The 23,586-nt window shown below is 34.9% G+C and overlaps 2 protein-coding genes across 3 annotated transcripts in view; both read right to left on the bottom strand.

Moving 5' to 3' along the window:
- Positions 1 to 1,708: 1,708 nt before the first annotated feature.
- The window catches only part of LOC127791990 (autophagy-related protein 8C), an 83,906-nt gene continuing 62,028 nt past the window's right edge, over positions 1,709 to 23,586 (bottom strand). The window contains exons 2-7 of one of the 2 annotated variants that reach the window (XM_052322258.1): positions 4,576 to 4,599; positions 4,395 to 4,469; positions 2,955 to 3,010; positions 2,804 to 2,856; positions 2,238 to 2,356; positions 1,709 to 2,132 (exon numbers count right to left, since the gene is read on the bottom strand). In XM_052322258.1, the coding sequence (XP_052178218.1) occupies positions 2,038 to 2,132; positions 2,238 to 2,356; positions 2,804 to 2,856; positions 2,955 to 3,010; positions 4,395 to 4,431 (360 nt within the window). In that variant the 5' untranslated portion in view covers positions 4,432 to 4,469; positions 4,576 to 4,599 and the 3' untranslated portion in view covers positions 1,709 to 2,037. Of the gene's footprint in view, positions 2,133 to 2,237; positions 2,357 to 2,803; positions 2,857 to 2,954; positions 3,011 to 4,394; positions 4,470 to 4,575; positions 4,667 to 23,586 lie in introns of those variants that run through there. The other variant, XM_052322257.1, reaches the window with a different exon arrangement.
- On the bottom strand, positions 7,591 to 12,318 carry LOC127791987 (probable beta-1,3-galactosyltransferase 2). Its single transcript, XM_052322254.1, has 11 exons — positions 11,896 to 12,318; positions 10,826 to 10,922; positions 10,653 to 10,726; positions 10,310 to 10,521; positions 10,126 to 10,189; positions 9,405 to 9,477; positions 9,168 to 9,288; positions 8,923 to 9,010; positions 8,703 to 8,828; positions 8,487 to 8,596; positions 7,591 to 8,094 (listed from the first exon to the last, which is right to left on the bottom strand). The coding sequence occupies exons 1-11, from the start codon at positions 12,003 to 12,005 to the stop codon at positions 7,946 to 7,948; spliced, it is 1,224 nt and encodes a 407-aa protein (XP_052178214.1). The 5' UTR covers positions 12,006 to 12,318; the 3' UTR covers positions 7,591 to 7,945.

Below are 23,586 nucleotides of genomic sequence, written 5' to 3'. Positions count from 1 at the left end.
CAATGAAAGCTCTCTTGGTGCACCTTCTTCGACCATTATCAGAACCTATACTCTGATACCAATATGATGTACCAAAATACAAAAGAAATATCAGCACTCCTTGTTTGATAAGAAAATTCGACACAAACAAGAAAATACCAATTTTGTTTCGCCACACTCTAAATAGAAGAAGGAAGAGTAATAAAAATCAAGTAAATTTGTCACTAAATAAATGAATTGCTTAGATAAGAATTAGAGTAAAAATATTCTCTGTATTTTTTTTATAAAAATGTTTATACCAAAATATTACAAGATTACACATATAAATACTAGTCTTGGAACATCTCTCCAAATATAGTAACATAATAATTAAAGTAAAAGACACAATTCAAATGTGAAAAACATATAATCAAAAGAAAAGATAAATATTTAAAAAATGCCCAAAAGATCTGCAAAAGATACTCCAAATTTGCAATTCTCACTTCACCCAATGAGTACTAACCACCAAACTTGAAAAGTCAAAACGACGAACAAATATAGAAGTTGTAATTGAGATCTTAATTTTTCTATTGACATATAACACACCTCATAATTCCAAACCATTCAAAAGTTATAGAGTTTCAAAATTATCCATTTGATCAATTTTGTAACTAACATTCCAAGCAAGTGAGTAATGTGATTAATTTGAATTTTAACTTCTTTGCTTTGAATTCTAACTCCTTCAAATAACTTAAGAGTCTTTTCAAAAAGTAACTCAAATTCCTTCTAGAATTGTTTAACCCTGGATAAATAATTGATCCAAAACTTAAAATTACACTCTTGAACAGTCTCTAATTTTGCATCTTTAACGTTCACAACAGTGGTAGCGGTGGCGGTGATGGTTTGAGACGTACTGCTGCTCTCTTTCACGCGCTGTCTGCGCCCAAATGGAGGGAGCCATAGTTTGACCTTGATTGCATTGCATTTGCGGTTGTTAGAATCCTCGCACTTCTAATTGCCTATTGGCTATTGCCTTGACCTGTAGTTCAACTTCAATCCTTGGCACTTACATTGAAAAGCCCGAAACTCAAATTGCCCTCTGTTGAGACCAAATTAAGACCCAAATAGAAGCACTGCAACACTCAACCCGAACTTGGAACCCCGTGATCGAAATAGAAAAGTAGGCTTTAAAAAATTGGAAGCTTCTTCGCCAAAACCCATATGATCTTCAATGAGATTATTAATTAGATACACCATTCTCTTCTTTAGTTTCTGCATATACCATCATCTTTGCCGATTATAACGTAGTTGCACCTTGGTATTTTCTTAGCCCTGCAACATCTTAGTGGGGCCCACAGTGCTCCCACATCTAGGTCGTGACGCATGATATGAAGTCTGGCTCTCTAATTATATATTTTATTACTTTATAATTATTCTCCATTATAAATAATTTTCTAGTTTTCATCAATATGATCTTAATTTGATCCCTTTGATCGATTGGTTTGTTCTCATTGTTATTTTCTCAAATGATTTGCTTTTGTTATTGTTTCTTCACTGGTTTCGGCCCCAACCTCGGGCCTTAACTGGGCCCATACCCAACTAAATAGACCGTGCCTTGGTCCAGTCTAATGGTTGTTTCAAAGACCACTACAACCACCAATGCCTTGATCCCATTAAGCTAGGTCAGGTACAGGTACACGAATGATGTCTCTGCTTCCATCCAACTCAACCCACTAATTAACACAACTCATGAAAGTTCTCCCCGTTTCAAGATGGTTATGAAAGAGACGTATGTCTCCATACTATAGTAAAATGGCTGTTTACACAAATTCAAGAGTAGATACGTGAAAATCAAACGGGCCAAGAAGCATAAACCACAACAGTATTAACGGAGATGCTAGTTATTTGCGGCATTGTAATCAAGTCTGCTGTTCAACTTAAAAATATACAATAACAGTCTGCACACAGATCACAACTGAAAGCCCCAAGAATTTACAGCTTAACTGACCCAAGTTTTTACGTCTTTTATACCTTCTTTTTTCCGGCAACTCATGTCCTGTGCACATTCATCCGGCCAACTCAAGGCAATCCGAACGTGTTCTCCCCGCTGTAGGTCATGTAAAGGAACCCGTCCTCGTCCTTGTTCTCCTCGTAGATTGCCGACATCAACGCCGCTGCCACATCAAACAAACACTCATTCATGTTTCTTTCTTTCAGTCTCAGAAGTGGGTATGGGCAACAAAACATAAGAGGAATTCAGATTAGATATCAAGTCTCACCAGTGGGAGGCAAGGTGTTCTTGACAAAGATGAAGATAGCCTTTTCAGGACTGAGCTTGATCCTCTTCCGCACCACATACACGAACTGCCCGACAGTCAGATCAGCAGGAACCAGGTATCTGCACGTCCAAACGAGAGAGATTGGATATTGGAGAATTCAAGAGGTCGACTCGGGCATTTAAAAGGTGTGAATACCCGGTCTTCATTACCAGCTCATCGCACCCTTACCATATGAAACCGAGCAGACTCGCGCAGTCTGGCTTCTGGGAGGAAGCTATGACTATGATATATATAGTTGCACATATATCTTGAAAATACAATAATCAATTAGAGTTAATTAATTAATTTAATACTTTGGCCTCTAATGGAACCTCACACTGACCCCAAACCTAAAATCTGGTAAAGGAGAAAGAACTTCAATGTTTTTTTGTAGAATTAGAAAAATGAAAAGATACTTATTGTGATTGTTAGGGAAGGTTATCAGTATAAGGAAAAATATTTAAGAAATCCCAATTGCATTCAAAGTATAGAGATATGAGAGATTGTAAAAGAAATAGACATCTAACTTTTTCTTATCAATGTCAGGGATGTCACTCCTTTCAGCTCGTTCCACAATCACCTGTAGACCAGAAACACTCGGATAAGCACATCACTAGCATAACACAGAATAGGAGGACATGCATAATCTGGATATTATGCATGATTTCAATACCCTACCGGTATTCTATCTGGATACTTGTCCCTGATACGAGCAGCTTCTGCCTGCCTTCTTTCTGTAAATTGAAAAGCACATGATCATTAAAATAAACAGCAAAACAAGCATGAAATAGAAACCAAAAAAAAAAAGTCTTGAACATGCTTCTAGTTCTCAATATTTAACACAAGTGACCACTAGCCACTAATGGCTAGGCAAGAGAAACATTACAACAGATATTAAGCAAATATTATCCACTTCCAAAGAACCCAAATCCACTACACAAGCATACAGTCTTCCACTACAAATAAAATGATTTAGTACTTCCCTTGTCTTTCACTGCCCTTAACTGCCTTTTTCCAACAAGAAAACCCTAAAATTCAGAATAAAGATGCATAATCTAATTCTCGAACACTGCAGTATGAAAATGGAGCATTTCTCACCCAAACCTACCTAGTTCATATATTAGAAAGGGAAGCTGAACCTGAAAGAACCCAGTTCCACACATTCAAGACAATGAGAAGGAATAGGGATTACCAGATAGCCAAGGAATATTCACACCCCCAAAATTGATGCTTACATACCAAACGTGAGCAAAATTACACAAGCAAAATAAAGGTGTGCAAATATCACCACCCAAATAAAATTGAGGCTATCAAATGATAGTAATTAATGAGATAGTTAGAAATTCCATTCCATTTATATTTCAAAACACAAATTCCATAAATGGGAAGTCTTGTCGTATATATGAGCTGAAGAGTACAAGAAAGTTATACTTTCAATCTACTCCTCAGTAATGACCTAAGGCTCCCACTAAACTAGAATCCATAGAAACATCACAGTTCTATATAGACTTACAGAAATTAATCCACTGGCTTCGCAGGATCATTTTATTACTAAGAAAAAAAAAAAAACAGAGGGAAGATATACAATATAAGAATGCCATTAGAATTCATGTCAAGATTATGTCTTTAACAAGAAAAAAAATGGAGGGAAAAAAAAAAAAGAAAATTCAAGATGAGTAGGGCGTTCAGTAACTAGAGCCTAGAGGTATACCAAAATCAGAGACCAGGTTCAAAAAATTCAACGAAGTTAATGACTGAAGAATTTCATAATAAAATTTTAAAACCCTCCTCTCTCCTCAGAAACACAGAAGGAAGACAGTTGTCCAAGACAATCTGTGTATATTGCGATAGAATTCAAGAAAATAAAACGAAAAATTAGGCAAAATCTGTGATCGTCAACATATCTTGTTCATTTTCCCAAATTAGGTAACACAAACTACAAGAAGAAGCAAAAATACAACAAAAATCCAGATCGAATACCCTAAGTTTCGTAATTGACGGGGCTGATCAATCAATCGCAAGCCCTAAAGAGAGGATTCATCAGGATCGATGGAAGTATAAAAAAAAAAAAAATTCTGAAGAAAACGAGGAGATATGTAAAAGAATGGAAAAACGAACCGAGAGGGTGTTCCATCTTGAAGGAGCTTTTCGCCATGGCAACAGATTCTTCACCACTACCCACCGTTCCAAGAGCTATTTATATATCATCGATAAATATGTAAAAAACAAGAAAATCATAATTTTAGACAAAGCTTTAAGATCGATCAAACAAGTCAAACGAAGAAGAAGTTTCGCTTACCCAAATCCTCAGAGAGAGAGAGAGGAAGAGAGGAAATTATTGGGGGAGGAGAAAGGAAGAGGAAAACTGCCCTGCGAAGAAAGGAAACGATTCGCTTGTTATTGGTGAACGGTGATGCTATTAAATATCGATACGACTTCGTTTTGCAGAGGGCCCACGGGCCATAATTACATGGATCGCCACCTTGATCTGAGAAGCCCACCGGCTGGCCCATTCCCACACCCAGATAGCAGTAGCCCATTTGGAAAAGAAAAGAAAATATACATATATATATGTATGTATACATAAGATGGTAAATTATCTCTTTAAAATCCAATTCAAATAATATTATACCATACAAGGTTCATCAAAGAATAATTATCGTACAATTATCCAAAATCTTTTTGAATCAAGTTTTCTACTAAATTTCCATAAGATTGAAAGATGATGAGAAATGAAAATGAATTCCTTTGATAGCAGAGTTAAAACTTAAAACTGGGGAAAAACGAATTACAGTACAGAGATTTAGCTTGTAGTTACGAGTTACAATAAGGCATTATGGGTGCCCCACAAATATGTGCATTTAATATTGTAGGGAACAAATTTGCAAAGTTTGTCCTTCCTCTGCAGAAAGAAATATTCCTTCAATTTTTACTTTCACCCCACCTTCCCTATTCATTTCACGAACAGCCACGCTGCCTGGCCTCTCCTAGCTCGCATTACTTCTGCTCACTCATTTCTTACACTATTTGCCAATGTCACAAATAACTCATCCAGCCAGCTACAGTAAGAATGGTAACAGATTGGGAAATGATATAATATTTTATTTTTCTATTTTGAAACTAAAAATAAAGAATATCTGTTGGTACGTGTCTTATTTTTATTAGTTGGTATTAATTATTACAATTAAAACTGTGTAAATTGCATTCAAACCAACTGTGTCTCTAATTGGAAGGGCCTGAACGTCATGGCACTGGCACATACGCAATGCGCAATTGTTGGGTGGACGGAATTTGAAATTAGTTGGGGCAGTGAGAAGAAGAGAGTTAAATAGTGGGGGGTTGAATACAGAACCAACATCCTCTGCCCAACACCATAACCCCATAAATGCAGAAATAAAAGCCCCGGATTTGCTCTCTCTACCATTCTTGTACCTTCATAAATAAATCTTCCAACTCCCCTCCTTGCTTGGTGGTTGGCCAATTTAATGCTACTTCTTAAATACCCCCCTCCCTTTCCCATCTCTTTCACCATCCTTTCTCTTTCTTCCTCCTTCCTTATTTCCTTTCTTCCTTGCTTTCTCGGGCGTCAAACAGAGGGTGAAATCTTCTGTTCTCGCTTCATCCAGTTCTGCTTGTTTATTAATTACTAACCTTTGGTTTTTGATGGGTTTTTTCTTTCTCTTTTGTTAAGAATTGTTTAGGTTTTGATACGGGATATTGGTGCGGTTCAATAAGAAAGTTGCGCTCTGAATGTGGGGCTCTTCTTTTTGATTGAGCCGTGCCAATATCACGTGCCACTGCTCCCAAAGCATCCCGCCTTCTTCATCTCTCAATCAAGATCCCAAGGTAGTGTTTTTAGTATTTTTTTTTTTCTTTCTTGTTTGATGTTTCTGTTTCCTTGGTGGCCAGGCGACTGCGTATTTGTTTCCTTGAAATGGCGATCAAATTCCTCCCAAGCACAGTTTGTTTGAGCTTCTAATCATGGCGTGACAGCGAAGAAAGCGAAGCCAGCCGGCAGAGTTTTCATAGATGTTCTTTTGTAACTATAAAGTACCGGCAGATAAAACAGAGGGTTTTGTACAGGGAATACAATACAGAATGGGAGGTTCTTGGTCAGTTGGTCTTATGGAGAGTAAGGGTAAAGATTCGACTTTCTGGCCACTCTCTTCATGGCCGATGATGATGTATCATTTATCTCAATCATGAAGCACTCATTGCTATACTCAAAATAACGATGTATTTTGGTGTTTTTTTAAGCAATAATAAGCCACTTTAAGGGGGGGGTTCATGTTAATATATATTATTGTTAACAAGTCCAGTTGATTTTCAAGCTTTTTTTGGGTTCAAAAAAAGCTTTACAAGTAATGGAAACTGCAGCGTCAACCCCCCATTTTCCACACTCTGTCCAAGCAAGCCCTTGCAAGTTCAGATGGGCAGTAGCAAATGTATGTGACATGGGTGGGTTTAGCTAGAGCAGAAGCCAATTGAGAATAAGCTTAGCTGTAACAGTTGCATACCATTTAAGTCAAATCTGGAAAGAAAAGAACATTTATTTTCTCCCTCTTTGCCTCATTCCACTTTAGTCCAGTTGTTGCTTAAAAATGGAAAATGCTTTTAGTTGTAAAGACTTGTTCTTTCCATTTGAAAGGATTCGGATTTGGTTGGGTTCCAAGTTGTACCAGCAGAATGGTTGATGTACCAATCTCTCCACATTTAGCAAACAAGAACTGTAGTGGCATTAGCCAAACTAGATGGAATCTGGGCTTTCGTTGGGTTATGATTTATGCTCTTTTATTTTTTTCTTTCAACACATTTTTAGAATCATTAACTATTTCTAAAACTAAAGAAAACAACTTTTTACTAGTTTTGAGATTATCCACTCCTAAAAGAGTCCCAATTCCTTTGTGTTGAATATATTTGATTCTGAAAAAAAGTAGCAAGACAGTTTCTTGTTCGTTGCTCGGAAAACAGTTTTTTTTTAGTCGTGTAACGATATTTAGATCTAACGAAAATAACTAATTTCTTTATTATATTTTTGTTATAATTTATTTGATCGTAAAACGACAAGACAAAATCGACAAAATCCCGTTAATGATTCTAGTTCCTTGTTCGTTGCACGAATAAATAATTTTTGAAATTACAATCTAGTTGTCTACCCAACAAAATTGTAAGCTAGACGTCAAAAAAATAATAATTATGACTACAAATTTTTAATCGAAATGAAAAGAAAAGTGGAAAAGGGGAGGTAAATTACCAACTTTTTATATAGTCTCTTCCTAAAGCAGAGATAGAGAGTTAACCCAAATCAAACTCATAGTAAAACTTGGAAATGGATCATTGAAGGGAGTAGTTTTAATCACTTTAACTATGATTCTTGCAACCGCAAGAGAGGGGTTTACAAATTTGTGAAGGGGAAGGGCATAAGAAGAACTCAAAGCCCGACTTACAAATGGGCCCTCCAAGAGAGAGGCTAGCTTTTCCAACAACCCGGCTCGCTCTTCCACTAAAATGAAGAAGAGGTTGCACAGCAAGGCCTCTCTCTCTCTCTCTCTCTCTGTGTTTCGGCCTGTGATAATGTCGATTTCCTATACTGGTGTTAAAACAGAAAAATCGTATAATCTGCTAGACCTATGATCCTTCCTGAGATTGAAAGGGCTGCGGGTTGATCCTCAAAAGGCAGCGCTCCACACGGCGTTCTCCCCTTCGCCGCACCGCCGATGGACTTCCTTGATTCGCTCCACCGACCGGCAAATACCGCTGCAGGTCCAATCAAAAGAAGCAACGCAGATGTTGCCTGCCTGGGCCTTCCATTCACAATCTGCATCAACAAAATGTGCTGTTACAGAAATCTGCCTATGAACGTCACGTCATGTTTGTCTACCCCACAGTTGTGGATGCTGTACCGAACAAGCCACCGCATTTGTCGTTGGTAAAGCACAATATATGCATCCGACAATTCTGGGTATCATTTCAAATACGTCGCTAATATATAAATCAATAATATGCATGAATATAACAAAATACCATTATAGAAACATAAAATTATTTGAGTCTTGTCTTTCTAAAAAATTGCTTGCTCAAAAGTTAAGGTTTGAAGTTTATTAGGTGAAGTCACACAAAGCGGTCTCATGCCATCTATACACATGCACGAGGGATGGTAATTAGTAAGAGCATGAAAGATGCTTATTCATCATTAACATTTAAACTTACCAGGTGGAGTGCCGCAGCATAGTCTCCTATCATCTACATGCTGCACATCAAGGCCTATGAACCAAGATCCGAGTGAAACATCCTCGTTAGCATACTTGTGCAACACGTGCCTGAGAAAATTACAAGTATGATAATTAAAAGGGGAAAGAAAAACCAATTCAAGAACCCTCAAATGTCAAAATTAGTGTTCTGATCTGTTTACTACTGAGACTAAACTTGTTTACTGAGATATAAGTAGCCAAATCTTTGGAAACGGCATATAGTTGTCCTGTGGCATGACGGAAATACTTGTTTCCCGTCTCCCCAAATTTCCAGTACTCCGGTTCGTGGTACCTCACTCCCCTGATTTATATACAACACAAATAAGATATTAAGAGCTAAACAAATTTTCAGATTCTTCTTAAGAGCATGAAATTTGGGACAATTTTTGGCTTACTTTTGAGCAAGGACGGGACCGGATTTCATACAACCAATGTAAACCCGTGGCTTTTTCCGGTATCGTGCCAAAGTTTCTCCCAGTGTTGCTGTAAAATTTACGGAAGTTAGCCAATGTATCAAAATAAAGCAATAATATTCAAAATCACCAACCAATGACACACATGGACTTGTGTAATTTTGTTCTCATGAAAATACTTGCATTTGAATTTAAAGATTCAGTGAAAATAGGAACAGACAATGTACCTATATTAACGTGAACATCGTCGTCTACTTTAACATAAAAATCTGCATCCCATAAAGTGACAGCAGTAGCAAAATATATCTTTGTCTTGGCAGACAGTTCAAGGTAGCCCTCAACATGATCCTGCTCCCATCATTGCAGAAGAAAGAAAATTATTAAAGAATCCTTAAAGTGAGGATGATAAGCAGCAGAACAATCAAGAATAGTAGAACAAGAGAGTTGAAGAGATGAAGTATTACCAGCCTTAAGAAATCGCCATGCTTTTTGTCCTCTGCTTCAATGGCTCTGTCCAATATACCTCCAACCGTGGCACTGGTAATGGAGAAACAACATAAAATACCTTTCAGCATGTCTAGAACTTGCAATCTCTGATTCTTACAGTTAACAAGGACATGGCAGTAAATTAATAGGCATTACACAGGATGTATTTACATGGGATTAGGAGACAATAAGATCACATTATCATGATTGTAAAGTTAGGTGCACTCAAAATAAAAATGAAGAATATTTTGTATCTTAAAAGCATTTAGCTCACATCAACAGGCTCGGGAAGGTGCATTGAGGTCTGTTTTGATAATGACACTACAAAAACAAGGTTCTGCATCCCAAACTAAGAGTTCTATTTTGCTTCATGATCGTTGTCAATTTCTTAACATACAAAAGTATCTCAAAGTATGTACAAATCCGATAGCTGCAATAAAATAGCAAGATGCCAATCTTTAACACATTGTTTTCCAACAGGCATATTAATTCCCGATTAGCAACTTTGAAGTGAGCAATATCCCTGAAGCTAAAGATAAACATTATTGTCTCCCAAATAACTATGATGTAACTACAAAAATAACAGCAATTAAAATAAACCAGTATGACATGAAGCATTTCAGACTAAATATAGATATTGAAGTATTAAAAACAAAGTCTATTAATAAATAAAATCACTAGATAAAATCGGATCCCTACCCATGACCAATTACAAAGCGCATAATGACACCCTTCTCTTCCTCCAATTTCCTTCTTCTTTCACCTATTTTCAAGTTATTTTTTGGAGGGACAGTCATCAGATTTCATCCTTAACAAGAAACCAAAATAGCACAAGAATATCAAGAAAATTGGAGGAAATTAGAGGAGAGATCAATCCATGAACCTTGTGGCATCCATGTAGCACGAACTGAATCTCTTCTTTTCCGGCTGCTAAAAGCAGTATTAATTCCAACAACCATAAAATATCTTCTTCTCCCAGGTGTCTCGCTTTTCTTCATGTCTTCTGATAGAGGAGAGCCACTGAGAAGAGACTCCTGGGCAGCCCGAGCAGCAGCTAATTCCATCTCTAAATTTGAAATAGTTTTATCCAGTGTTCTACATTCAATGTAGTAGACTAAGGTCCATTTCAAGTAACTAAAAAATCATATGGAAGTATACAAATAATCATATGGAAGTATACCATCAACATTAAATTAATTTGAAAAACAAGCACAAGTAAAACTTACTGTATAGCCTTGTGAGTCTTAGATACTTCCCCAAGAAGGTCCTTAGAATCACGCCTCACAATTTTCTGTGCCAACTACATGAACACAATATTACAAGTCAAAACAAACACAAGTAGAAAGCATGTAGCGCACAGATGCACAAAGTAAATGTTGAGAAGGATAGAGATAGTTACAGCTTTTGAATCACAACCCTCTGAAACCAACTTTAGTTTTTCAGCTTCAGTTGCAGTCGTCCTTGTAAGAGTTCTAGACTCAGGTACTATCCATATTCTGCCACCAATTTAACAATCATCACAAAGACAACATTGTTCCCAAACATAACAGCTTTGACAATTGTCTTACAGCATCAATCTGATAACATTTCAGCTTATAACTCAAATTTTTTAGAGCTGATCAAAACAAAGTTTTCCATATATAGATTATAAGCTGGTCAAAGGAGTTGCAATTCAATACCAATAATTCAAAGCATGATATATTATTAACTGGGGGGAGTTCCCAGATGATAACTACATTTCATCAGGGACTAGATTTAATTATATAGTTGTCAGAGGCATTGCCGCCCATCAACAAGGGTGTGGGCGGCAGAAGAGCTTCATGGTCCACAGTTGCAACCGCCAATGAAATATGTGAAACGGGACATCAGAAAATGATATGAATCATCAATAAATGATTATGGAGATTACTGAAAAATTCCCAAAAACAGAAACAACTAGAACTGTGCTCATCAATAACCAATACTAGATGGCTCTCGTTATCAAGCAAATTTAAGGGTCAATAGAACTGCATATATGTGTGGGTGGGTGGGTGGGTATGTATATTAAACTAAAATAGTCTGCAGCCCACAACAAAAATTTCATCGTAGATCTAGACTTCCCCATCTTATTAACATATCCCATACTCATTAACAAAGGTATTGAGAACCCTAACCCCCACAAGATATATAGATATATATATGTATATATATTAATATGAAACTGAATATCTTGAGATCATGAAAACTCAGACTAAGCGTAGATGAGATGCCCAAAACATCGAAATTCTTGAAGAAGTCATAGCCACATGAGTACGCAACTCTAAGATACAGACAAGGGTAAAAAAAGAATCCCTCCAGAAATTTCAAATTCATAGAAACGGATTGTGCCCGTTTCACAAAAAGAAAAAAGAAATCAAAACTATTCAATCAGAACAGAAAAAATGATGATTAGCAATTGAAGCAAGAATAAGAAGTTTCAAAGATACATACCTGCTGGTGAAGAGCATTCCAGTAGAGAAACAGCCAATGCAAAGAAAAATGGTCCATTTTCGGGATACAACGCTTCTCGCAGGCTGCTCTCCTCTGCTCTTCAGAGACATGGCCTCGAAGATAGTCCTCAATCACGGAACAAATAATCTTACCAGGAAAAACCCATATGCGAAAGGGAGAAAACGGGTCAAATCGAAAAGACCCAGAAGCAAACGAAGTCGGCAACGCGAGAGGGTAATACAACGGTGGTGTTTAGGAACAAAATTTGAGGAAGATTGAAAGAGTGAGAGGGAAAGGATGCTGTGTCTTTTCTGTTGATTTGTTCCTTTCTTTATCCTTCGCATTTGTTCCTATAAACTCTCTCTCTACTCTCTAGAGCGAGAGATTCTGCGGCTCACTCCTACACTTTGCAGGGAAGGGACGTGGAACAGAAGTGAGAACACTCACCAAATCTACCGAACGGTCCGTATCAGAGGTAACAGCTCCATCTCCAAATGACACAAATGCCCTCCTCATGAGAACTTATGAAAATTGGCAATAGAAGAATGTTAGTCACCCCTTAATACTCTTTTCTTTATTACTTTTTAGTTTATGTTATTGTTTAAAAGTTAAATCTTTAAAAACTTTCAAAAGATAAAAAAAATCTCGATAAATTATACCACATAAATATATAAAATCGTGCATTTATTCTCGTCTCAAATAGATTTGACATAAGATTAAAACTTAAAAATGGATTATACGTAGTTGTATTCATGTTTTCAAATACTATAAAAAGTAATGAATTTATAAAATATTTTTTTCAAAACTCAAAGTTTGTGAAAAAGAAAAAAAATAGAAATGAAATAGTAAAGAAATTAGATGCCCTGGCCCAGGGCAGCTTTCACTAAAACTCTTAACCAAGTGACAGTCCAATTAAACTTTTCCAAGAATATCTTTGACAGAACAGCTTTGCATCTCTTGCAAATAGAATCCAACCATGTGGGGAGAAAGGGCTCTTATGTGGGCTCTTAGGAGCCCTTTCAATCAATACAGCAACTAATCTTCTTACTAAGAAAATTATAGTTTCATAGCTGTAACAACCTTGAAAGTGCCATTTACCATCATTAATCCAAATGATAAGATTTGATGCAAACTATGTTCCTACTATATAATAACCTTTTAATTAAAGTTTAGTTTTTTACAAGTTTAATACCATACAGTATGTATGGGATATTGGGCAATAAAGTATTCATACTTTTAAATTTCAAGTTTAATACTGTACAGTATGTACGTAATAGTAATAGTTTACTTTTGACCAATTGAGCAGTTGACATCTTCTGAGTGAGAAAGAGCAAGGACATAAAAATTAATGACAATAAGGGTTTTAATTCAAATGTTAATAAGCATGAATGCTTAAGTACGGTCCAGTCCATTCTTCTACTTATAACTTTTAATAATAGTTGTTACATGCAATCATATGGTACCATGTTAGTCACCACACCAACATGAGTGTTAGGTCAATGGTACTTAATTCATTTCATTAGTTGACTAACCTTAGTGGCTGGTGGCTTAGATCTTAAATATAATTATGGATTAAAACAAATGGGTGTTTGTTAAGATTTTTATTCTTTTAACTAAGGAACAATTTTTTTTACCCAAGATAAAGGATTAGGATCATGTTAGCGTTTGACTAGCACGTCCACGAAACAAATTTAGTGTTATTTTATGAGTCTGGTTAATAATTAAATACAAAATTTAACAGTGAATTATCAAACATTAATATTGAAAAAAGTGATTATGTAAGTAATATTATTTTATAAGCATAGTAATTTTCATTTTAAATGTTTATTTTAAAAATAATTGTATTTTCTAATTTTCTTTTGCTTCACATTAAAGGTTTTGAAATTTGGCTTTTACTTCACAGCAAGCGTTTTTTAAGGTTTGATCAGACACTATAAAAGAATTCGAATAAATGCTTTTGTTTCGGGGGAAAAAAATAATCAAGGACAAAAGCGTCAACCAGACTAATGAAACTCTTAACGTGATTGGTTAAGAGGGCATGTGATCTCCCGGCTTGGCTAAAACGAAGGGGTAGACCGACACGAGATCATATGCGACTGGCCTACACGTGTCAGGCATCCATTTGCCGTGCCCTGGAGGAGCAACTTGCCTTGTTCATCAATCCGGTGGCAGTCTCCATACTGTCCCACGTGGATGCTGACAAGGTCTGGTCGGGTCTGGGCCCCAACTCACGATCATTCTGACACGTGTCATGATGTGGCGATCCCGCGCCCTTCTGTAACTTTTCATGATTCTCAACCTACTCCAAACGGGCATCCCATCGCACCCCACGAGGGCAAACTCGTCATTTGACAAGCTAAGAGTAAACCCGTAGCTTGAGCTCTAATTTTGAGTTGGGTGATTAGCGCACGCTTGAGTAATTTTTGGTGGAAAATAAAATCCAAACAAATAAATTTAATAAATTAATATAATATATATATAAATATATAATAATTTTACTTAAATTCATAATATTTGTATTCAATATTATAATAATACATTAATAAAAAATGTTCACTCATTCGGACCAATCTTAAATCAAGCAAGACCAAAATGGAAATTAATATAAATTTTAAATTAAAGATAATATATAAATGCAAGACTAGATTAAACCAAACTGAATTACTTTGGTCATGTTTTATTTAAGTTTTATACACAATAATATAATAGTATATTATATATATAATAATATATAATTTTATTTTGAAATGACCATCTTTGCACGATCTTTATAAATTTATTCTTATATTTGCTATAGTTGTATATTATTGTAAATAAAACAATATACAATTGTTTTAATTAAGGTAGTAAATATTATTTTTGCTGTAAATACAACTATATTTGCAGGTATTTACGTATATATTAATATATATAGTAATTTATTTAGTATTTAGTTCAAAACTATGATCAAACCGAGACCAATTTTTTAAGTTTTTTGTCAGACCAAATTTATTGGGTCTCAGATGGGATCAAGTTTTTGGGTCTGAACAGAAAATTGAACACCCTTTTGAAGCGGTAGCTCTGCCCCTATCCAAGCGAAAACGGACCGTGCCAACGTGTCACGTGCCTTAGGAACATGCCTTTTGGACTCGGCAGTAGACATTTTTGGTAACGTGGGATTTCGAAACACTGCTCTATTAAATTTAGATAGAAATCATATAATAATACAATATTAACTTATTCAAGGTCACTTTTTGCTGCACAAAGGGTATCAAGAACCGACACCCCCTTATCATAACTCGTTATGGAATAACGTCAGATGGCAGTCTTTGACAACAAAAGCAATGTCGGTTTGTGTTATAAAATTATTTTTTTATAAAAATACATAAATAAAAAAATAAAAATATTATACATAAATATAAATTATAAATGCACAATAGTTCCTTTTTTTTTTTTATTCACCCAAAGTATTCGAGAGCTTCGTTCGACTAATTTCCAAAAATGGGTGATTTTCCCGTACACATTTTGGATAAATTCAAATGCGGATATAATTTATATATACTTAAAATTGAACATTTAATACAATAAATGCAAAATTTATCTTTCAACGTTATTATTACTTTCTAACTAAATATTATCTTCAAATAATAAATCTATTTTTCAAAACGTAATATTATATCAAATTTTAATATTTAATATAAAACTTGAAGTGTTTTATTACTATATTATGTCCATAGAAACACAATCTTTCCTTTTTACTCCTAAGATAATGGATTTAACCTATGACATTGGTTGATTCTAAGTACTTTTGTGGATAAACTTGTTTTCGAAATTCGAAGCACCGGATCGGTTCGGACTTCAGAGCAGATGATTCAAATCTAGCAAATGTCGGCAAAAAATATTCATGGAGTTCAGTTCTGTCGTTACTCCTGCAAGAGAGGATATGTGATTAGGAGGCTTCCAAATTCCCAAAAATACTCAATTTCTTAATGTGCGTGACCAAATATTAAATTTTTAAGCTTTATTAAAATTCCAATGCCACTGATAACCTCGTCATTTTCCTTAGTTTAAGCTACGTGTTTGTGTTGGATACTATGATGTTCGCGTGATGTTACGTTATTTTGTTTTTATATTTCGGATTAGGGTTATGGCGTACACGTGACACAATGTTAGGTGATTATGTGATCTAGAGATTAAAAAAAAAAAAGACATTTATTATCATAGTGTATAAATGCTTTTCATAAATAAAAAAAAATAGGAAATTACGTTAAACTTTCGTGCATCAAAAAATTATTAAAAAATTGTGCAATTTTATAAAATTTCAAAGGCGATTTAATACAATTTTTGAACAGCAGTCAATGTAATGTTCAAAAATGATAGATACTCTGTATATTTATATTAACTATTTGTATAATTTATCAATATATTAATTTTTAGATCAATAATTATTATTAATATAATTAACAATTGTATATTATAAACTTTATCCCTTGCCAATTCATTTTGAATTTTCCATTCCCACGTTGATTTCATTACCTAAATTTAAATGAAATAATATGTAAGGTCATAAATGAGTCAAATGGCTCAATATTTGATCAGATGAAATTTCGTTTGAATTTATTTGTTAAAATAAATAAGTTGAGTCTAAATGTAATTTTGAAGTTCAATTATAAACGAGTTGAATTTGAAATTAATAAAACTCAGATCGTTAAAACTCACAAATATATTTAATTAAAAACTAATATATTCAATCAAAGGTTCATAAATATGTTTGAGTAGAAGTTTACGAATAATTTATGAATAAAATTGTTTGTAAATATATTAATATATTTATTTAAAATTTAATAAATATATTATTTAACATAAATTGATCTAACTTTAAATTATTATAATAATATAATTAAATTGAATATATTTAAAATTATTATATATATTAATTTAACTATTTAATATAATATAATATATATAATAAAATAAAATAATAAATTAAATTTAAACAAAATAACGAGTTTTAAGGAGCTTGAGATCACTAACGAGCTCTCGAGTTCGAGCTCTACCAGCCAAGCTCGAGCCTAGAAACTGGCAAGTCGAGTTGAGTTTGAAATGCTTATATCTTTTAGCATTTTTTTAGATTTTGTGTTGATTCAAAAAAACACATTTTACCTAATTATGTTTTTTTTTTTTTTTTTGGGAAAACAAGAAGTGTGACATCCCGTATCGAGTAATAGGAAGAATCGAAACAATTTACCCTGATGGACATACACGAACTTCCTAAGGGGTCACCCATCATTGAATTACCTTAGGTCAAATACGCTTAACTTAGGAGTTCTTTGCCAATATTCAGCTCAAAAAATATCCAACTAGTGTCGTTTCCTTTCTTACGCTATTCTCGATATATACTAATTTTTCTGGACTCTCGAGGTATTACAAGAAGAGTAACAAAATCATACTAAATTTAAGGAAAACTATTACATTAGGCTCCACAGACTTGTTTTTTTTTAATTTAAACTAAAGTAATTAATTATGGGTCAAACGAGTTCATCTGTAGGAGTCATTCATATAGCATTTTCTCACCCCCTTTTAATTCTTTTACTCAAAATGAATAAATTACATTTATTTAAAAAATATAAATAAAAAATGATATTATTGGATGCCTAACTTGTAGGGAAAGGCAACACTGGCAGCCGCTTTATTGCACTGCAAGACCCTCTCCTATGCACCCGGCTTTAAGCAACCCAAAGCTGGCAATTGCTTGCCTATAGAGGGTTGGTCACCAGACACTATTTCCACACCAGGATTTGCACTTGCACTGTAGGACTTGTAAAGGTAATAGCAATTTCTTATCCAAGCAAAGTAAAATTTATTATTAAGAATCAAAGTTAAGAAACGTTTATGTCATATTATCCTAACAAAGTGTTTCTTACAATAGATTTCGAAAGATTATTAATACCAAATGATGTGATATTATTATTTTTATATTTTTAAATTTGTGAATATCAAGAAGTTTTATTATTAAAAAATTTCTTCATATATATATATATATATTCCCCCCGCCCCCCCCCCCCCCCCCACCCCCCAAAAAAAAAAAATCACATCACATCACATGCTAAATCAAACATGTGAGATTCTAATCAGGTGTAAAGGGTTAACTGAAAAGTTTTTGGTCAAATGGGCTGCCCCGACATTAATGGGTCAAACAACCAAGGATCATGTGATATAGTATGGACATATTGCATGTGAAAAAAGTAAGAAATTTTGGGTAGATTTAACAACGGGGGCACATCAATAAAGTTAGAAAATATACCACATTCATGAATGTCACACTTGCTTAGTGTGCACCATTAGATTTGAAGAAAAATAGAAATTAAGTTATAAGTTACAGTATTTATTTATGTCTTGAACTAAAAGTCGAAGTAAATTAAACTGAACTTATTATGATTTGAACTTTTAAAACTATATAAAATTTTAAATTTAAACCAAATTTAAAGGTTTGGATTTAATGTAAAATTTAAAATCAAGATTTTAGCAATTTTTGAACAAAAAATTAGGTAAAAACTTTATCATTAAATGGGTCCATGAAAGTTGGTTGCAATTGGGTCGGCTTGGTTTGGGCTAAATGGGCTGGATGCAAACAGTTCAACCCAAGAAAGCCCATTCATTAAATGGGTTAATGAAGGCTGCGATACGGCAAGACGTGGATCAAACTGAGAAATTTTATTCTAAGTAAAAAATATTTATTATAATTTATTAATATATAATTGTTGAAGGGTAATATTGACCTTTTATTTTAAAGTGCAATAAATGCAATATAATTTTATATTTCAATTATTATTAAGATAAAAACAATAACTAACATTACCTTTATAATAATAAAAATTAGATTGGGCTACCTCCTTTCTGGGACAAAGAAATTAGTTGGCCCATATAGTGCACAAATATAACTCGGCCCAAGATGCTTCCCTCTTCTTCCCACTGTGCTGTCGGGTTTCAAACAGTCAGAGAACAGCGAGCAGGAGAAATCTCGAAGAAGACGGGAAAGGGAAAATGGAAAGCAAAGAGAAGATCCGAATCGCCTCGACGATCGCTTGTTTCTCCCACACCCAAAAACCTTCACGACCACCTCTATGACACACTGCAGTGAGAATTGTGAATAAAGATTATATATATAGGTGGGAATACTAGAAAAAGTGTTCCTAGCAGGTGTGACTCTCCCACATTGACAGGAATTTTCAGCATATGAAAAAACTTACTTTTGGATATTCATGGATTGGAAATGGAAATGCTTGGAAGTAAAAATTGCTGTTATGTAATTATTCTCTTCTCAAATTGTAGTGTGAAGACTGGAGACAGCATCGGTTACCAGTAGAAATGGTGCAATATTCTCAAATGGATGCTCATTATTTGTTGTATATTGCACATTGTCTTGCTTCTGAGCTGTTACAACTTGGCAGTGGTATGTCCCTTATTTCATGTTTATATTTCTGGTAACACATTGGTGTTATTGTGTTCTTGGCACCCTGATAATTCCGTCTGGAACCAAGTAAGGAAAGAAAACAATCCATACTAAAGAGAAGTCTGATTACCATTTAATTTACCTACAATGTAGCTTGTTCTGTTCTTATGGTAGGATAGCAAGCAGTACTCGACCGCGTTTGTTTGGAAATGTCAAAAGGTGGCCATTTTGCTTTTAGTATTGTGGTTACTCCTTTATTGTTTATAAATATCGAAACAGAGGAGAGAGAGAGACAAATGTAAATAGCCTCATTGATCTTTCCATTAAATGGATCTCAGCCTTTAAATACTAGCCCTAAAACTAATACATCAAAATTACCAAAGTACCATTGTTCAAAACAGCATATCGTTCAAAACAGCAATACTAGAAATGAAATAACAGAAACAAAAATACAATGAAATGAATTAAAATTCAAATACTCTGTTATGCCCCCTCAAGATGGACCATGAGGATTGAGAATGGCCATCTTGGACAGTAATGAAAAAAGGTGAGAACGAGGCAAAGCTTTGGTAAACATATCTGTCAGTTGATGGTTAGACCGAATAGGGAGAAGCTTGATCTGACCAGTTAAGACCTTGTCACGAACAAAATGGCAATCAAGCTCTATATGCTTGGTGCGTTCATGGAAAACCGGGTTAGTAGCAATATGGACAGCAGCTTGATTATCACAAAATAGGATAGCAGGTGCAGAAACAGAAACTTGAAAATCTAACAAGAGCTGGGTAATCCAAGTGAGTTCACTAGCAGTGGCAACCAAGGCACGATACTCAGCTTCAGCTGAGGAACGAGATACAGTAGCTTGCTTTTTAGAGCGCCAAGATACCAAACAATCACCAAGAAATACGCAATAACCCGTGATTGAACGCCGGGTATCTAAACAAGAAGCCCAGTCAGCATCTGAGAAAGCCCTAAGCTGCATAGATGAAGTTGCTGGAAAAAATAAACCTTGGCCAGGAGCTGCCTTAAGGTATTGCAGCAAGTGATAAACAGAATCAAGATGGGATTGGCGAGGACTGGATACAAACTGACTGAGTTTGTGAACCGCAAAAGTGATATCCGGCCGGGAAATAGTAAGATATAACAACCTGCCTACCAATCTTCGATAAAGAGAAGAATCCTCAAGCAACTTACTATCAGAAGCACTAAGTTTCAGATTGGGTATCATAGGTAGAGAAACAGGCTTACTAGCCAAGAGACCAGAATCTTCCAACAATTGCAACGTATAATGTCTTTGAGAAAAGAATATACCCTTTTCAGATTGAGCAATCTCCAAGCCAAGAAAATATTGCAATTTTCCAAGGTCTTTAAGTTTGAATTGGCTGTGGAGAAACAACTTAAGATCATTTATAGCTGTAAGATTGGGGCCTGTGAGGATGATATCATCCACATACATCAAAAGAGCCACAAAAGAAGATCCTTTGCCCTTAGTAAACAATGAATAATCAGATTTGGACTGGACAAAACCAAATTGAAGGAGGGCATTAGAAAATTTTGAAAACCACTGCCTTGAAGCCTGTTTTAAACCATAAATTGATTTATGTAACCGGCAAACTAATTTCTCCCTTGTTGAACCAACCGGGATTGGAGGCCTATATCCAAGAGGCAATTCCATATACACTTCTTCAAAAAGATCCCCATTAAGAAAAGCATTGTTCACATCTAATTGCACAAGAGACCACCTATTCATAGCCGCAAGAGCCAGCAGAATTTTTACAGTAACCAGTTTTGCTACAGGAGAAAAGGTGTCCAAAAAATCCAATCCTTCTTGTTGGGTATATCCTTTTGCAACCAAGCGAGCCTTATGTCTCTCTATAGACCCATCAAACTTGTATTTTATTTTATAAACCCATTTACACCCAATGGCATGCTTGTGTGGAGGCAAAGAAGTGACTATCCAAGTGTGGTTAAGATGCATAGCATCTAACTCAGCTTTCATGGCATCTCTCCAATGGGCATGGGGAACAGCTTGATGATAGAAGTGAGGCTCAAAATCAGCTGACACTTGAAGTAGAAATGAGCTATGGGCTGGAGAAAAATTTGAATAAGAAAGGTATTGAGACAAGGGATAAGGATTGTTGGTTGAAGGAGGTGTCTCGTGAGAAAGAAGGTTGCAATGAAAATCCTGAAGGTATGTAGGAGGTCTAATCACCCTAGTAGATCTGCGAACTGAAGTGACAGAATTAGGTAAAGAAGGTGGACTATCAATAGGATTAGGCAAAGAAGAGGAAAGAGGGTCAATTGTAGAAAAATCTGAAGGAACAACCGGCAATGGAGCATGGGAAGAAGGCAAGTCAGTGGCTGGGAATGGAAGCACCAAATCATGGAATGGGTCAACTACTTCATCAGGAAGAGTGACAGAATGAAAAGGGAAAATGTGCTCATGAAATTACACATCCCGGGAAATGAAAATGGATTTGGTGTGAAGATCATAAAGTTTGTATCCTTTAATATTTGGAGGATAACCAACAAAAATGCAGGCAGCAGCCCTAGGATGAAATTTTGATCTATGAGAGGACAATGTAGAGGCAAAACAAAGGCTACCAAACACTCGAAGAGGGGTATAATCAACTGGTGACTGATATAACAGTTGATAAGGTGTTTTGGAATGCAAGAGAGGAGAAGGAGTTCTATTTATCAGGTAAGTGGCAGTGAGAATACAGTCACCCCAGAACTGAATAGGAACCCTAGTTTGAAAAAAAAAGTGCTCGTGCCACATTTAAGAGATGCTGATGTTTCCTTTCAACCACTGAGTTTTGTTCAGGCCTCTCAACACATGAAAACTGGTGAATAACTCCTTTAGAGGCAAAATAATCAGCAAATTTAAGTTCAGGAGCATTATCTGACCTAAACCTTTTAATCTTCTTATTGAATTGAGTCTCTACCAGAGAAAAAAACTTAGGGATAATGGCCTTAGCTTCTGATTTATTTCTCATAAGGAAAACCCAAGTGTATCTCGTGCAATCATCAACTAAGGTCAAGAAATATTTATATCCAACATAGGTAGGCACATGATAAGGACCCCAAGTGTCACAATGAATCAAATCAAAAGCATTCTGTGATAGGTGATTATGAGATATAAAAGACAGTCTCCTTTGTTTAGCTAAGGGACAAACAGAACAAAAATCATGATCAGTAGTATGGAATTGAAGTTGAGGCTTTATTAAATCCAATCTCTTGAAAGAGAGATGCCCTAGCCTGTTATGCCAAGTAGTCTTACTAACATGAGCTACTATGGCCACAGGAACCCCAGAATCTACTACACCAGAAATAACATCCAAAACATATAATCCAACAATCAATTCAGCCTTGCCAATCATCTTCGAAGTGTGTGCATCCTGTATTGTACAGGAATGAGAGGTAAAATTGAGACTCATAGAATTTTGTCTTACTAATGCACTCACTGAAACAGGAACAGATTTCTAAGATGATTGGCAAGGCTGAATTGATTGCTGGATTATATGTGTGTGTGCGCAATTGTTGTTCTCTGCAAGTGAAATCCCTACAGCGGCGATGGCAACTAGAGACCCACTGTATAATTATTTGATTATTTTGAGTATGTATATTTGATTTATTATTTGAATATTGATTATTTTGTGTATGTATATTTAATTTATTTTTGAATATGTATATATTTGATTATTTTATATAGTTGATTATTGACTTATGTATTTAATTATTGATTATTTATATGTGTGTATGTGATTATTTTTATGAAAAATAATAAAAATCAAATATCAAAAGTCAGAAAAGTATAACAATTTTTAGGTAAAAAAATAAACCAATCAAACAATTTCAATTAGCATTTTCCCTAGAATTTAATTCTAGATAATTCAATTATCTAGAAAATATTTTCTTTCCATCCAAATTCCATACTTACAATCAAACGCACCTAAAATTTGAAATCAAATGTCAATTACTTGACTGAATCTTAAACTCACTCGACTAATGAGAAGCATACTCGATTGGACAATTCATGTAATTGATTATAGACAATCTTTGTTTAAATATGACAAAATCATTACTCGACTGACTTATAAGTCAAAGAGATTTTACATTAATCACTTGACTACTTGGCTAGACTCACTCGATTAGCAGAAAGATATATTCAAGTACAAATAACTTATATTTGATTAAAATTAAGCATAAAAATTTAGCCAAATTTTATCCAATCTTTACTCAATTAAAATGAATAGATAATT

Source organism: Diospyros lotus, chromosome 15, assembly GCF_014633365.1.
Source record: "Diospyros lotus cultivar Yz01 chromosome 15, ASM1463336v1, whole genome shotgun sequence".
NCBI classification, from domain to species: domain Eukaryota; kingdom Viridiplantae; phylum Streptophyta; class Magnoliopsida; order Ericales; family Ebenaceae; genus Diospyros; species Diospyros lotus.
This window is presented reverse-complemented; position numbering and strand designations above follow the sequence as displayed.